Source organism: Hyperolius riggenbachi, chromosome 8 (genome assembly GCF_040937935.1).
Source record: "Hyperolius riggenbachi isolate aHypRig1 chromosome 8, aHypRig1.pri, whole genome shotgun sequence".
Lineage (NCBI taxonomy): Eukaryota > Metazoa > Chordata > Amphibia > Anura > Hyperoliidae > Hyperolius > Hyperolius riggenbachi.
In genome coordinates, this window is record NC_090653.1 from 24,003,641 (window position 1) to 24,021,196 (window position 17,556).

The following is a 17,556-nucleotide window of genomic DNA, read 5'->3' on the forward strand; positions in this document are numbered from 1 at the left end:
TGTGCAGCATCATTGTTTAATACCTTTTTAGGGAATATCTTTATAAAGAATAAAAGCCTTGCTGAGAATCCCCCTATGAAGAGATGGACTAGTCCAAAACCTGTCACTTCTGTCAGATTTCTACTACTTACTGTAAGTGACAGCAGCATAGGAGAAAAGTCATTTATGGCTCATTTTACTCTGGAAAAAACGTACTTCTTATTTGTCTATGTTTGCACATATTTAACATTTTTCAATTTTTTGCCATAGTGCCCCTTTAATTACTCTTCCCCCTCCAGACTGCTATGGATAGTAGGGGAAAGATGTCATTCGGATTCCAGATATTGCTGGCGGCTGAATTACAGTGTTTTTTTAGTACTGTAATTTGTGTTCCGTCTTTTGACAGCACCCAAATAGTCGTAATTCCTATTACAGCCTATGCTGGCACCGGCTGCGCCCAACTCTCTGGCTCTGTTTTTACAGCAATCAGTTTAAACTCTTAACTGTCTGTAACCTACAAAGCTCTCTCTCCCCTGTACATCTCCTCACTAGTTTTCAGATACCAACGCAACCACAATCTCAGATCTGCACATGGCCTTCTATTAGCCTCCTTTAGAATCACATCCTCACATTCACATATACAAGATTTCTCACGATCCTCACCCCTCCTATGGAATCACCTTCCAAAACACATCTGTCACTCTCCAACCTTTGATATCTTTATGCTCACCCTCAAAACTCACTTTTTCAGACATGCATATGCTCTAACTTAGGTCATTCCCTCTTTTAGGCCTGGCGTCCACTTGGGGCACTTTTCTGAGCGCTTTGTGATTTGAAAAGCTCTTGCTAATGTAATGCTATGGGTGTGATCCCACTTGAGTGATGTGACTTTATAAAAATCCCCCATAGCATTGCATTAGCAAGAGCTTTTTCAATTCACTAGCGCTTAAAGAGAGTCTGAAGCCTTTTAAAAACCCTCTTTTTATTAGACATGTATGTAGAGTAGTATAAGCCTAGCTAAAACACTGCATTCCCATGGCAGATCGCTGTATTTAAACCCCCCAAATACCGGGGTAAAAGACCACGACTTTCCAGGTCGTGGATTTTGCTGCCCGGGGAGGCAGAGCTTACCGCTGTAGTTCTGCCTCCATTAGCGTCAATCTCCATGCGGGTCTCCCCCTCTCCCCGCCCCCTTCAGTGAAAGAAGACTGAGAGGGGCGGAGAAAGGCAGTGATTAGCGGAGATTGACGTGAGTAGAGGCGGAGCTACAGCACAAAGCTCTGCCTCTACCAGGAAGCGATCTCCGAATTTTGTCCCAGGGATTTAATTACCTCGTTCTGCCGCGGGAATGCTGCGTTTCAGCTATGCTGATACTGCTTTACATACAGTGGTATGCGAAAGATTGGGCAGCCTTGTTAATCGTCATGATTTTCCTGTATAAATCGTTGGTTGTTACGATAAAAAATGTCAGTTAAATATATCCTATAGGAGACACACACAGTGATATTTGAGAAGTGAAATTAAGTTTATTCGATTTACAGAAAGTGCGCAATAATTGTTTACACAAAATTAGGCAGGTGCATAAATTTGGGCACCACAAAAAATAAATGAAATCAATATTTAGTAGATCCTCCTTTTGCAGAAATTACATCCTCTAAACACTTCCTGTAGGTTCCAATGAGAGTCTGGATTCTGGTTGAAGGTATTTTGGACCATTCCTCTTTACAAAACATCTCTAGTTCATTCAGGTTTGATGGCTTCCGAGCACAGACAGCTCTCTTTAACTCACACCACAGATTTTCAATTATATTCAGGTCTGGGGACTGAGATGGCCATTCCAGAACATTGTACTTGTTCCTCTGCATGAATGCCTTAGTGGATTTTGAGTGTTTAGGGTCGTTGTCTTGTTGAAAGATCCAGCCCCGGCGCAGCTTCAGCTCTGTCACTGATTCCTGGACATTGGTCTCCAGAATCTGATGATACTGAGTGGAATCCATGCGTCCCTCAACTTTGACAAGATTCCCAGTCCCTGCACTGGCCACACAGCCCCACAGCATGATGGAACCACCACCATATTTTACTGTAGGTAACAGGTGTTTTCCTTGGAATGCTGTGTTCTTATTCCTCCATGTATAATGTCCCTTGTAAAGTGCGCCAAGTGGTTGGATGTACAGTGACTCCATCTGCAGCAAGATGATGTTGTAAGTCTTTGGTGCTGGTCTGTGGGCTGACTCTGACTGTTTTCATCATTCATTGCTTCTGTCTGAGATTTTCCTTGGTCTGCCACTTCGAGCCTTACCTTGAACTGAGCCTGCGGTCTTCCATCTCCTCAATATGTTCCTAACTGTGGAAACATGCAGCTGAAATCTCTGAGACAGCTTTCTGGATCCTTCCCCTAAACCATTATGGTGAACAATCTTTGTCTTCAGGTCATTTGAGAGTTGTTTTGAGACCCTCATGTTGCTACTCTTCAGAGAAAATTAAAAGAGGAGGAAAACTTACAGTTGACCCCCTTAAATACTCGTTATCATAATTGGATTCGCCTGTGTATGTAGGTCAGGGGTCACTGAGCTTACCAAGCCAATTTGATTTCCAATAATTAGTTCTAAAGGTTTTGGGATCAATAAAATGACAACAGTGCCCAAATTTATGCACCTGCCTAATTTTATTTAGACAATTATTGCGCACTTTCTGCAAATCCAACAAACTTAATTTCACTTCTCAAATATCACTGTGTTTCCTAACAGATTTATTTAACTGACATTTTTTATCATAGCAACCGAAATCATGACGATTAACAAGGTTGCCCAAACTTTCGCATCCCACTGTGTGTGTGTGTGTGTATATATATATATATATATATATATATATATATATATATATATATATATATATATATATATATATATATATATATATATTAGATATCTCACGTTACAGTATACTACAAGTTTCTGCACTCCAGTCTGGGATTAGAGACAGTTTCTCAGCATGTGACAGGCAGCTCCCTTCCCCTGCAGCCTCACAAACTGCATCACAGACAAGCTGAAACTGAGAGCAGGAGGCTGTATGTGAGGAATAAACAAAGCACACAGAGCCTGGAGGGGGTGTGCAGGGGGCGTGCATAACTTGTCCCCATTAAAACAGAGGCAGCCCATTCCTCCCTGGGTCAACAAAGCTTGACAAAGAAAAGAAGATTATATATACTGTATTAGGCCTGGAACCCACTGAAAACCGCAAACGCAAAACGCAACCGCTAGCGTTTTGTCTGAGCGGTTTGCAAGCGGATTCATGCGCGTTTTGGGTTGTGTTTTGCAACATTGTATTTTTTTCCCCAGCGGGTGCCTAGCGTTTTGCGTTTTGCGTTTTTATCCTGATTGGTCCTGTGAATTATTTTTAATTTTGTTACAGTGTGCTGAACCGCAAAACGCTAGCAAAACCGCTCAGTTTAGGTTTTGCTGAGCGTTTCTGCTAGCGTTTCAATACTTTACATTGAAGCGCTAACGCTCCCAAAATGCTGCAGGTCCTGCGTTTGCGTTTCTGGGAAACGCAAACGCTCCTGTGGAAGTTGCCCCATCCATTAACATTAGCCCAGCGTTTTGGCAAACTGCTAGCGTATCGCAGTGCTGCCAAAACGCTGCCAAAAGCGCTCCTGTGGGTTCCAGCCCTTACAGAGACAGTGCAACTAGCGAAGACTGCAGTAATCCAGACCACATTAGAACAGGTATATGAACTTATAGGATAGAAGAAATAAGGCTGAAAATGTTGTTACAGAGTTTCTTTAATTGAGTTTTGGAATTTTACTTAATTAAACTATAAATACACATGCCAAAAGAACTGAAAAACTGCTACTGTTCTGTTTGCCGAGATTCCTAAATGACTCCCTTTATTGTACAGTGTCTGCATCTAGTAATGTCAGGGAGAGAGGATATACAGTAACATAACACATCCATAACAATAATACGCCTATTCTAGCCTGCATAGGGGAAACTGCCTGTACAGATGACAGTGAGCTGCGTATTTATTCTCTCAAGTGCCATGGAAAATGTCGTTGTTATACAAATGTATTATTATTATTATTACTATTATTAATAATGGTAATATAATATACTATATGTTATTTATTATGTATTGAACAATACTAAACAGAGGTTGCAGAACACAAATATAAATATTTTGCAGTACAAACTGACAAGAAAGAGGACCTGCTTAATCCAGCTGTCAATCTAACACATTACAGTGTTGTACAGTAATAATAATATTAGTTGTTGTTGTTATTATTATAATTATTATTATTTTGTATTTCTATAAGGCTGACAACTTCCGCAGCACTTTACAGATTATGTAGTCTTGTTAGTAACTGTCCCTCAGAGGGATATAATAATTTAATAAACAATATGATAATATGAGTTATATATAACATAAGATATTGGGTATTTGGGTACAGTATTATTTTTTGGTTACAGAAATCCTGCACATACCCTTTGTATATATAATTTGCAGTGAGTTTTCCTAGACACATTATATTAGTCAATGGCCTCAATTCACTAAGATCATGCTGGAGATAATAAGGCAAGAGAAAACTTACCTCCACACAGTGAGAGAGTTATCTTATCTCTTCATTCCTTAAGTTACCTCCTCTGTAGTTAATTTACCTCCTCTGTAGTTAATTTACCTCCTCTGCAGCTATTTTCACACGCAGTTAATAAACAGCCTGTCTTTAACTGTGGAGTTATTTTAATGATTGAAGAGTTAACTTAAAGACAGAAGAGTTAACTTTAGGTTTGCCTGAGGTAAAATGTTTCCTGAATACTACATGGCTCATCACCATGGTAACCACTCTAGAAACGTTATTAAAGACAGGAGATAAGCTTAGTGAATTGAGGCCAATGTGTTACATTTATATGGTCCAGTAGAGTATTGTACCATGTTAGCCGTCAGTAAAAGCAAGAAGTTTACAATCAGGATGATATCATTGATTGGCTAACTTAAAAATATAAGAGTAAGCTTTCGGCTATACTGCCTTCATCAGACTCGAATCCTGTATAATGCAGGATTCGAGTCTGATGGAGGCGGAATAGCTGAAAGCTTACTCTTATTATTATTTTTTTTAATAAGTGGTATCATCCTGATTCAAAACTTCTAGTTATATGGTGCTTATATACCTGTGCTTAATTATTACTGTGTACAGCACTACAGAAGATGATAGCGCTATATAAATAATAACGAATAATATAAGGAATAATAAAGAGTTAAAGAGACTCCGTAACAAAAATTGCATCCTGTTTTTTATCATCCTACAAGTTCCAAAAGCTATTCTAATGTGTTCTAGCTTACTGCAGCACTTTGTACTATCACAGTCTCTGTAATAAATCAACTTATCTCTCTCTTGTCAGACTTGTCAGCCTGTGTCTGGAAGGCTGCCAAGTTCTTCAGTGTTGTGGTTCTGCTATGAACTCACCCTTCCAGGCCGCTCTCTGCACACTGCCTGTGTATTATTTAGATTAGAGCAGCTTCTCTCTTCTCTCTTATCTTTTACAAGCTGGATAAATCGTCCTCTGAGCTGGCTGGGCTTTCACATACTGAGGAATTACAAACAAGGGCAAAGCTGTTTGCAGGAAGAAAAGAGCAGCCTGAAACTTCAGTGCATGGGGGAAAGAAACACACAAATGATCTCTTTAGATTCAAAAGGAAGGCTGTATACAGCCTGCTTGTGTATGGATGTATTTTTCTATGTGTGGACATACTGTACATCAACCTACTTCCTGTTTTGGTGGCCATTTTGTTTGTTTATAAACAAACTTTTAAAAACTGTTTTTACCCACTTTTAATGCGGCGAGGAGCGGCGAAATTGTGACAGAGGGTAATAGGAGATGTCCCCTAACGCACTGGTATGTTTACTTTTGAGCGATTTTAACAATACAGATTCTCTTTAAGAAATGCTTTTAGAAGGTGTTTAAGAAAAAGGATAGATAAAAAGAAAACCAATCAGCATCCGCAGCACAATTTCTTATTCATATATTCTTTCCAGCAGTACAACATGTAGTGATATTATTCTGATGGAAAACGGTATAAATTACTTGTGCTGAAAATGTACCATATATATTATATTTATAATTATATGATATGTAACTTACATACGGGTCTACTGAACTCAATTGTTAGGTATTATTATTATTATATGTATATATTAATTTATATAGCACTGACATCTTCTGCAGCACTTTACAGAGTATATAGTCATGTCACTGACTATTCGTCAGAGGAGCTCACAATCTAATCCTACCATAGTCCTAGTCTAATGTCCGACCATATTATTATTATTATTATTATGTATTTATATAGCACTGCCATCTTCTGCAGCACTTTACAGAACATATAGTCATGTCACTGACTGTCCTCAGAGGAGCTCACAATCTAATCCCTACCATAGGCATATTGTAATGTCATACCATATTATTATTATGTATTTATATAGCACTGACATCTTCTGCAGCACATTACAGAGTACATAGTCATGTCACTGACTGTCCTCAGAGGAGCTCACAATCGAATCCTACCATAGTAGCAGTCTAATGTTCTACCATGTTATTATTATGTATTTATATAGCACTGACATCTTCTGCAGCACATTACAGAGTACATAGTCATGTAACTGACTGTGCTCAGAGGAGCTTACAATCTAATCATACCATAGTCAAAGTTTAATAATGTCCTAAGATATTGTTTAAGGTAATTACATAGCACTGACATCTTCTGCAGCACATTACAGAGTACATAGTCATGTCACTGACTGTCCTCAGGGGAGCTCACAATCTAATCCTACCATAGTCATAGTGTAATGTACTCCCATATTATTATTATGTATTTATATAGCACTGACATCTTCTGCAGCACATTACAGAGTACATAGTCATGTCACTGACTGTCCTCAGAGAGGAACAATATAATCATTCTGTATAACATTCTGTAATATGCAGCATATAGCACAGCGTTTGCACATTAAGTAGCACATAAGTATAGCCTGCAGTGTTTATAGTGTTTAATATACAACATATAGCAAGAAGTCTGGATATTCTATGACATTTATAAGCAGAGTCTGCAATATGTCCAATATGCAGCATATACCAGGGAGTCTGCACATAACATGTGACATACCAGCAGAGACTGCTTTTATATCTGCAATATATACAATATAAGTTATAGCAAGCAGTCCAGACATAATAAATGACATACCAGCAGAGACTGTGCAATATATCCAATCTATAGAATATAAGTTATTGTAGGCAGTCCAGACATAATAAATAACATACAAGCAGAGACTGTGCAGTATATCCAATCTATAGAATATAAGTTATAGCAGACCGTCCGAATATAATATATGACATACCAGCAGAGACTGCAGTATATCCTATCTATAGAATATAAATTATAGCAGGGATTCCAGATATAGTTTATGATATCAGCAGAGACTGTAGTATATACAATCTATATAATATAAATTTGAAAGTAGTATCCGCACTCTCCGACAGGTGACAGCCAAACGATTGTTATTCAATAACAACAAGACAGGATAAAAGGCTATATACTGTAAGTTATAACAGGCAGTCTGAACATAAATATATGACATATCAGCAGAGACTGCAGTATATAAGTTATAGCAGGCAGTCCAGATATAATATATGTAATATCAGCAGAGACTGCAGTATATACAATCTATAGTATATAGCAGGCAGTCTGATCATTAAATACAACCTATAGCATATAGCAGGCAGTCTGTACAGAATATATAATCTATAACATATAGCAGACAGACCGGACATTATATACAACCTATAGCATATAGCAGACAGTCCGGATTTAATAAACAATCTATAGCATAGAGTAGGCAGTCCGGACATAATATACAATCTAGCATGTAGCAGGCAGTCTGGTTATAATATATAATCTATAGCATATAGCAGGCAGTCTGGATATAATATATAAGCTATAGCAAATAGCAGGCAGTCTGGACATAATATACAATCTATAGCATATAGCATGAAGTCTGGATATAATATATAAGCTATATAGCATATAACAGGCAGTCTGGACATAATATACAATCTATAGCATATAGCATGAAGTCTGGATATAATATAAAATCTATAGCATATAGCAGGCAGTCTGGATATAATATATAATCTATAGCACAGAGAAGGCAGTCTGGATATAATATATAAGCTATAGCATATAGCAGGCAGTCTGGACATAATATACAATCTATAGCATATAGCATGAAGTCTGGATATAATATATAATCTATAGCATATAGCAGGCAGTCTGGACATAATATACAATCTAGCATGTAGCAGGCAGTCTAAACATAATATACAATCTATAGCACAGAGAAGGCAGTCTGGATATAATATATAATCTATAGCACAGAGAAGGCAGTCTGGACATAATATACAATCTAGCATGTAGCAGGCAGTCTGGACATAATATACAATCTATAGCACAGAGAAGGCAGTCTGGATATAATATATCATCTATAGCATATCGCAGGCAGTCTGGATATAATATATAATCTATAGCATATAGCAGGCAGTCTGGATATAATATATAATCTATAGCATAGAGCAGGCAGTCTGGATATAATATATAATCTATAGCATATAGCAGGCAGTCTGGATATAATATACAATCTATAGCATATAGCAGGCAGTCTGGAATCTGGATATAATATATAATCTATAGCATACAGCAGGCAGTCCGGATATAATAAACAATCTATAGCATAGAGTAGGCAGTCTGGATAGATATAATATATAATCTATAACATATAGCAGGCAGTCTGGATATAATATATAATCTATAGCATACAGCAGGCAGTCTGGATATAATATATAATCTATAGCATATAGCAGGCAGTCTGGATATAATATATAAGCTATAGCATATAACAGGCAGTCTGGACATAATATATAATATATAGCATATAGCAGGCAGTCTGGACATAATATATAATCTATAACATATAGCAGGCAGTCTGGATATAATATATAATATATAGCATATAGCAGGCAGTCTGGACATAATATATAATCTATAGCATATAACAGGCAGTCTGGAAATGACATTATGTTGGAGATACAGAATTTGGACAGTTGGTGTCACAGAAGTATAAACAGACACGTTTGTCGCAGCTCAGAGAAGACAGATATATGGGGTGACCCCGGTACCCCCCGACCTGCAGCAAATGGTTTATGAGCGAGCAGGGCTGTGTGGGGGCGGGGCTTCCCTTAATGTATATGTGCTTTATAAACACTATAGGAGAACATTGTGTCTATACAATATAATAAGAATGCACTGCATAGAAAAACTTCACAGATACATTACAGTGCACAGAATATTATTTATACGATGTAACTAATGTATAGGAGAGGATTGCACAATCTCCCATGCTCTAAATAAAAACATATATTTCACATACGTTTTATATCGATTTTATATCTGCTGTAAAATACATTTCTATAACCCTCCGTAATTTGTCATGACAACGTCATATAATGATATAATTTCATTAATAATATATACAATAAGACATTTTCATCAATATATTTTTTTTATTTCTCAGTAATGTGTAATTACACATTTCTCCATCTAGCCATATATCTCCCTATATCTTCATATAATTCGCTTAAAAAGTATGAAATCCTCTCTCAGATACTGCTATATACAGCGATATGATGGTGATTTATGTGTAATTTGATATTATATTGTAGGAAAAAGTGGAGAGAATTATAGCCCTATTTCTGGACTTCTTATCATTCATATACCCTACATATAATTTTTACCCACATATTCTGTAGCGCTGTACAAGTGAGAAAAGCAAACCTGAGGTTTAGGTATGTAATAATAAAATGATAGACATCAAAATATGGACACTGGTACATAATACAGAATTGGTAATTACACTGACAAATATAACATGATGAATGTATAACAGATTATTGCAAGATACATGAGAGAGCCCTGCCCTTGTGAGCTTACAATCTAAACTCTAAATATAATCTAATTATACAATTTTCTTCCATAAGAAGCGTATTCCTCTAATAAAAGACCCTCAAGCGACCCCCGACCCGACTGTCACCCCTGTCTGTAAGTTATATATACGTGTACAGCATGTTCTATAGCAGCCATATACTATAGCGCAGTATATCTGCATAACGAGTATTATATAGCGATCTAAATAATCTATAGCCCACTTACAATGGTATACACTGAGCCATCTACAGTATCTATAGCTGGGATAATATATACGGCATACTATATACGTTGCACTCTATAACTGGGATAATATATATATTGTATACTATGTATTATAGATCATCCATCTCCTGTATAGATCGGCGGGTGTGTTGTACATTGTGTACATACTGTTATGAAAAGAGCAATGTATCCCCATCCATTTATAGCATGGGTAATTATATATTGTATACGATATGTTATGTATTGTAGGTTGATTGATATATATCAATATTAAACTATATAATCTATAGCAGGGGAAAATCTATATTTTGTGTACTATATATTATATCGTGACAGAAACAATATATACAGCATGGATAACCTATATACTGCATACTATTTAGTGTGCTATTTATTATGAAAAGATATATTCTATAGGTTATGGTCTGCTGTAGGATTATATAAACATACCGTATATAGAACCTATTGATATACTTTTGATGCATGTTCTTATCTATAGGCTACCAATCCTTTCTTCTGGTTGTTAGAACTACATATAAATAATCATATAGGTTGGATAATTTTTATATATATGATATACTCTATATGGCCTCTATGGCAGATATACTATCTATAGATTATGATCTGCTGTGTGAAAGTGCTATATACACACACATATATCATAGGGATATGTATATACTATATATGTCCTGGCTAGCTGGTATATAATCCATAGGTTACATTCTGCTGTGTGAAGGAACTACATACAAATGCAGTAATGGACAGAACAGGATAGTGAGTGAACCATAACATCTCTACACTGTACACTATGGATTTGACCTATGGCAAGTATATTATAGGCAACTTATGATGGACAGAGCTTTGTAAACAGACATACAGACAAGGTTTCAGTACCTGCCGGCCTTTGTGATGATCATTTCTGTGCCGATGTCGTGGAATCTCCTCCACAATTCTGCCCCTTGGAGCTCCAGCTGAATATTGGGGTGCGCCGCGCAGTCCGGGGAATGGGGCGTCCCAGATTTGGGTCTCTTCTCTGCTGGGGACAGAGGGACACATCGGGGGGTTACACAGAGGAAAAGTGGGTCCGGGGTCTCTGGAAATCCTCGCAATGGAGGGTTTAACGCAGACACGTTTTGGGGATCCGCAGTGTGGCCATTTCTGTGCTGAGAGTTGTGCCGGATACGATCGATTAATCTCAAATGCGATTTATGGGCGATAATAATGTGGAAGAGGTGAAAGAGGTAAGAGGGGGCAATAGAAAGAGGATATAAATGGGGATCTCTATCATTCTCCACTGTGGAGGTAAATGGAGGGATATGGGGGAGGGGGGCATCCACATATATACATAATAAATATTCCTCTGGGATCGGCTGATCTGGAGGGACGCAGAGACCCCCCAACACTAACCCGGCTCCTGAGCGCTCTCCAGCCGCTGTGTGGCCCCTTCCTGGTCCAGAGTGGCCCCCGGCTCCTCCAGCTTCCTCTTCCCCACCAGCGCCTCCACCGAAAATCCCCGGGCCCTGGTGCTCAGCGCCATCCTGCCCCAGGGGGGGCTCACATCTGCCCCGCTCTCCTGTCCGACGCGGAATGACCCCGATCCTCCTCCTCAGAGCTGCAGAGTCCGGGCACAGGGGTCCTCCTACCACCAATCACCACCGGGGAGGAGGAGGGGAGACCCCCGAGAGCAGGGGAGGAGGGGGGGAGACCCTCGGAGTATAGGGAGAGGAGCGGAGACCCCAGAGTACGGGGAGAGGAGACCCCCAGAGTATAGGGAGAGGAGGGGAGACCCCTAGAGAATAAGGAGTGGAGGGGAGACCCCCGAGAGCAGGGGAGGGGGGGGGAGACCCTCGGAGTATAGGGAGAGGAGGGGAGACCCCCGAGAGCAGGGGAGGAGGGTGGGAGACCCTCGGAGTATAGGGAGAGGAGGGGAGACCCCCAGAGAACAAGGAGTGGAGGGGAGACCCCCAGAGTATAGGGAGAGGAGACCCCCAGAGAATAAGGAGTGGAGGGGAGACCCCCAGAGTGTAGAGAGAGGAGAGACCCCCAGAGTGTAGAGAGAGGAGGGGAGACCCCCAGAGTGTAGAGGAGGGGAGACCCCCAGAGTGTAGAGAGAGGAGGGGAGACCCCCAGAGTGTAGAGAGAGGAGGGAGACCCCCAGAGTACAGGGAGAGGAGGGGAGACCCCCAGAGTGTAGAGAGAGGAGGGGAGACCCCCAGAGTGTAGAGAGAGGAGGGGAGACCCCCAGAGTGTAGAGGAGGGGAGACCCCCAGAGTGTAGAGAGAGGAGGGGAGACCCCCAGAGTATAGGGAGAGGAGGGGAGACCCCCAGAGTGTAGAGAGAGGAGGGGAGACCCCCAGAGTGTAGAGAGAGGAGGGGAGACCCCCAGAGTACAGGGAGAGGATAAGGAGTGCAGAGGAGACCCCCAGAGTACAGGGAGAGGAGGGGAGACCCCCAGAGTACAGGGAGAGGAGACCCCCAGAGAATAAGGAGTGGAGGGGAGACCCCCAGAGTGTAGAGAGAGGAGGAGAGACCCCCAGAGTGTAGAGAGAGGAGGGGAGACCCCCAGAGTGTAGAGAGAGGAGGGGAGACCCCCAGAGTGTAGAGGAGGGGAGACCCCCAGAGTGTAGAGAGAGGAGGGGAGACCCCCAGAGTGTAGAGAGAGGAGGGGAGACCCCTAGAGAATAAGGAGTGGAGGGGAGACCCCCAAGAGCAGGGGAGGAGGGGGGAGAACCTCAGAGTATAGGGAGAGGAGGGGAGACCCCTGGAGTACAGGGAAAGGAGACAACCAGAGAATAAGGAGTGCAGAGGAGACCCCCAGAGTACAGGGAAAGGAGACCCCCAGAGTACAGGGAGAGGAGGGGAGACCCCCAGAGTATTGGTGAGAGGAGGGGAGACCCCCAGAGTATTGGTGAGAGGACACTCTCACAATATGGAGAGAGGAGGAAAGAAGACCCCCAGATTATAGAGTGGGACCCCCATAGTTTAGAGAGAGGAGGGAGATCTTCAGAGTGTAGAGAGAGGAGGGGAGACCCCCAGAGTATAGGGAGAGTAGGAGGGGAGATCCTCACCTATACAGAGGTGATTGCACATAGGAGACCCCCCATCTCTATACAGACTGGGTATGGCGCTGGGTATCAGACACCTGAGCCTGCTGCAGAGAATCCCAGACCCCCACATTTATGGACCCCGAGTGTGTAGCCTGGAGACCCCTCCTGTACAGAGAGAGCCGTGTACACACATCACACAAGCAAATATTCAGAAGAAGCGATTTTTATTGTCCTGAATATTACGGTCAGATCAGAACAGGAGATGGTCACATGATGTAATACATTTAGAGGTATAACGGCCCACGTGCAATTAACTCTTTCCCCTCCGTTTTCTCCCAGGAAAATACTTTTTCAGTTTCTTATTACAGTAATTTCTCAGCACTCTGAAATTGAAAAAGTACCAAAGAGAAGGTGAAAAAGTACTGTCAACATTATTCTGAGTATTTTCTTGCTTTCTGGGGGTGTCAGGCCCCATTCACACTTAAACGCTGGCGATTTTTGCCGGTGTTTTGCGGGAGTGATTTTTCGCGTGAAAAAAAAAAAATCGCTGGACAGTGCAGCGATTTCTCCGCGATCGCGTTTAGCGCTTCTATAGCCCTGAAACGCGATTGCCAGAAATTGCCTGAAAATGGTGCAAGCTACGTGTTTGTGTTTCGCGATTTTGGGCGACTTGCAGCAATTAGCGCAAATCGCCCAAGTAAGAACAGGCTCATAGGGTTTTATTACACTAGCGCTTTCAAAAGCACTACCGTTTGAGCGTTTTGTTGAAATCGCCGGCAAAACGCTCAAGTGTGATGTCCCATGATCCCACATTCATATTCTGCAATTTAATAACAATAATCCATGATTACAGCCATCCTGCATTTATATAATACTGACACTGCTGTGGTGCTTTACAGAGAGCAGCCACTTACTTTATGAATTTATGTTGCTAGTTTTGTCTCATTGTAGCTGACAATCTAATAATGAGAATAGTATTATTATTATTATTAATAATTAGTCATACAACACTGAAAAGTCCCCAACCTACCAGTGGAAAGTCATGTTGTTTTGATTTTTGTGTTATTATGTTTAGCAGCACGTTTACACCATAAAATAAATAAACAACAAAAACACTGCTACTGCTGCCGCTGCTGCTGCTACTAATTATTATTATTATTATTATTATTAAGTACCAATCAATTCCATGGCGCTGTACTAAGTATGAAACAAACGTGGTAAAAAAATAATACAGACAATGGTATACACCGATATACAAAATACAGAATTGGTAATTACAGTAACAAAAGTAACATGAATAAAATGTGTAATGAATTCCAAGACACAAAGGGTGAGAGAGCCTTGCCCTTACGAGCTTACAATCTGAAGGGAGATATATCATATACCTCTTTGCACGTACAGACACAGTACTTATATACACGCACTCTGTACACATACAGTATACAGACGTACACACACTATAAACACAAACACATTGTACACACACACAGTCATTCTACGCACATTATTATTATTTAGTATTTATATAGCACCGACATCTTCCACAGCGCTGTACAGAGATTATAGTCGTGCCTCAGAGGAGCTCTCGATCTAATCCCTACCAGAGTCTTATATCTATGTCTATATTGTGTAGTATATGTATTGTAGTCTAGGGCCAATTTTAGGGTGAAGCCAATTAACTTATCTGTTTGTTTTTGGTATGTGGGAGGAAACCAGAGTGCCCGGAGGAAACACAGACACGGGGAGAACATACAAACTTGCAGATGTTTACCTGGCTGGGACTTGAACCGGGGACCCACCGCTGCAAGGCGAGAGCACTAACCACCACGCCACCGTGCTCCAAACATAGACTCTGTACTCTGTATGTACACACACTCTGTACACACATAGGGCTTGATTCACTAAACGGCCGCGCTAGTGTTTTTGCGGCTTCGCGAATGAAGCCCATACTGTATATACATGCGCGCGCACACACACACACACACACACACACACACACACACACACACACACACACACACACACACACACACACACACACACACACACACACACACACACACACACACACACACACACACACACACACACACAGGTATTCTACACACACACACACACACACACACACACACACACACACACACACACACACACACACACACACACACACACACACACACACACACACACTGTATACACACACACACACACACACACACACACACACACACACACACACACACACACATACACTGTATACACACACACACACACTGTATATACACACACAGGTATTCTACACACACACACACACACACACACACACACAGACACACACACACAGACACACACACACACAGTACACACACATACACTGTATACACACACACACACACACACACACACACACACACACACACACACACACACTGTATACACACCCACACATTCTACACACACACACTCACACTGTATATATACACACACACACACACAGATATTCTACACACATACACACACACACACACTCACACTGTATACACACACACGTACACACACACACGCTGTATACACACACACACACACACACACACACACACACACAGATATTCTACTCACACACACTGTATACACACACACACACACACTGTATACACACACACACACACACAGAGTACACACACACACACACACTGTATACACACAGTACACACACACACACACACACACACTGTATACACACACACACACACACACACACACAGACACAGGTAATCTACACACACTCACACTGTATACACACACACACAGAGATTCTACACACACACACACACACACACACACACACACACACACACACACACACACACACACAGATATTCTACACACACACACACACACACACACACACACACACACACACACACACACACACACACACTGTATATATATACACACATACACACACACTGTATACGTACACACACTGTATACGTACACACACTGTATACTCACACACACTGTATACTCACACACACAGTAAACACATACTCACTCACACTGTATATACACACACACATACACACACACACACTCAAACTTTATACACACACACACACATACTGTACACACACATACTGTACACACACACGTCTGTAGAGCTGATGTATGGATTTGCTATTCTGGGTAATAGTTTGCTCTCTATACATTCATGTGAGCTTATCCCTGACTGACCCCCAGCCTCACAAGCGGGGCTCTATCTGTCCTATACTGGAGAAGGCAGCTGGAATTCCCAGATGTGTGCTGGAAATCTGGCCTCCCTGCACAGATTGTGTAACATTCTGAATATACATTATCTGATCAGCACAGCAGACCCGGCTGGGAAGAAGCAATGCTAAGCACTGCAGTCTGACCGCCACAGGAGAACTCTATGGCCTGATTCACTTTATTATGCAGAAAGGCTGATCAGTAATGGCTGCTGTCTGATCAGTACCTTCCATTACTCCCTGGCGATAGCACGACACATGTGCAGAGCTGGGAACTCAAGTGTAAAGAGATTCCCCCCATCAGAGTCCCCAAGAGATAGACACATCTTGTTGGAGGAGAGCAGTCCCTGAGTGCAGCCAGCAGGTGTACAGAGCTGGGAACTCAGAGGAGCAGGGATCCCTCCTCAAGAGAACCTGACACTAATAGAGATTGTGTGTGATAAGCTGATAACTCCGGATTGTATGCAAATTTTATACAAATCGTATGCAGCTTGGCGGGCACTTTCTCTTGAATTTGATTGGTCAATGTCCAAGGAAGCAGCACTTCATTCAAGAGGCCCTGTAGAGTAAATTATACAGGATTCCTACTTTTACTGTTTCAGCTTCACACAAACACTTCCTATATTTGTGTATTACTGTCTATTGGTATGTGGCCCGCCCTCCTAGTGATGTCACAGCCTAGGCTGTTTAGCTATGCAGAATTTTCCTCCCAGAGCATTCTGGGAGGCCAGGCATTATTTTCACTGGCTTTGGAATTCTCAGAAACAAACATTCCGCAGAGCTGCACCTGCCAGCACTAAATTTGTCACCATCTGTGATAAGTTTCAAAATGTAAAAAAGGGTGAGGAACGATTTTACGACGGACAAACAGTGACTAAATAATCTCTAAATAAATAAGTTAAAAAAAATAAGCAATTGTATTTATTATGTTATTTCACTACAGTTCCTTAAACGTCTCTATCCGATGGTGCCCATACACGGTACGATTAAAATGTTACATTTTCCCATTT

General features: G+C 41.2%; 1 protein-coding gene across 7 annotated transcripts in view; it reads right to left on the bottom strand.

Moving 5' to 3' along the window:
* The window catches only part of TBX22 (T-box transcription factor 22), a 140,850-nt gene that overhangs the window by 46,474 nt on the left and 76,820 nt on the right, over nucleotides 1–17,556 (bottom strand). For 2 of the 7 annotated variants that reach the window (XM_068250068.1, XM_068250072.1), the window contains exon 2: nucleotides 11,128–11,266. The exons of 2 other annotated variants lie outside the window; for them this stretch is intronic. In XM_068250068.1, coding sequence (XP_068106169.1) covers nucleotides 11,128–11,266 — 139 coding nt within the window. Of the gene's footprint in view, nucleotides 1–11,127; nucleotides 11,270–11,640; nucleotides 11,804–17,556 lie in introns of those variants that run through there. 3 more of the 7 variants (XM_068250067.1, XM_068250073.1, XM_068250066.1) reach the window with 2 other exon arrangements.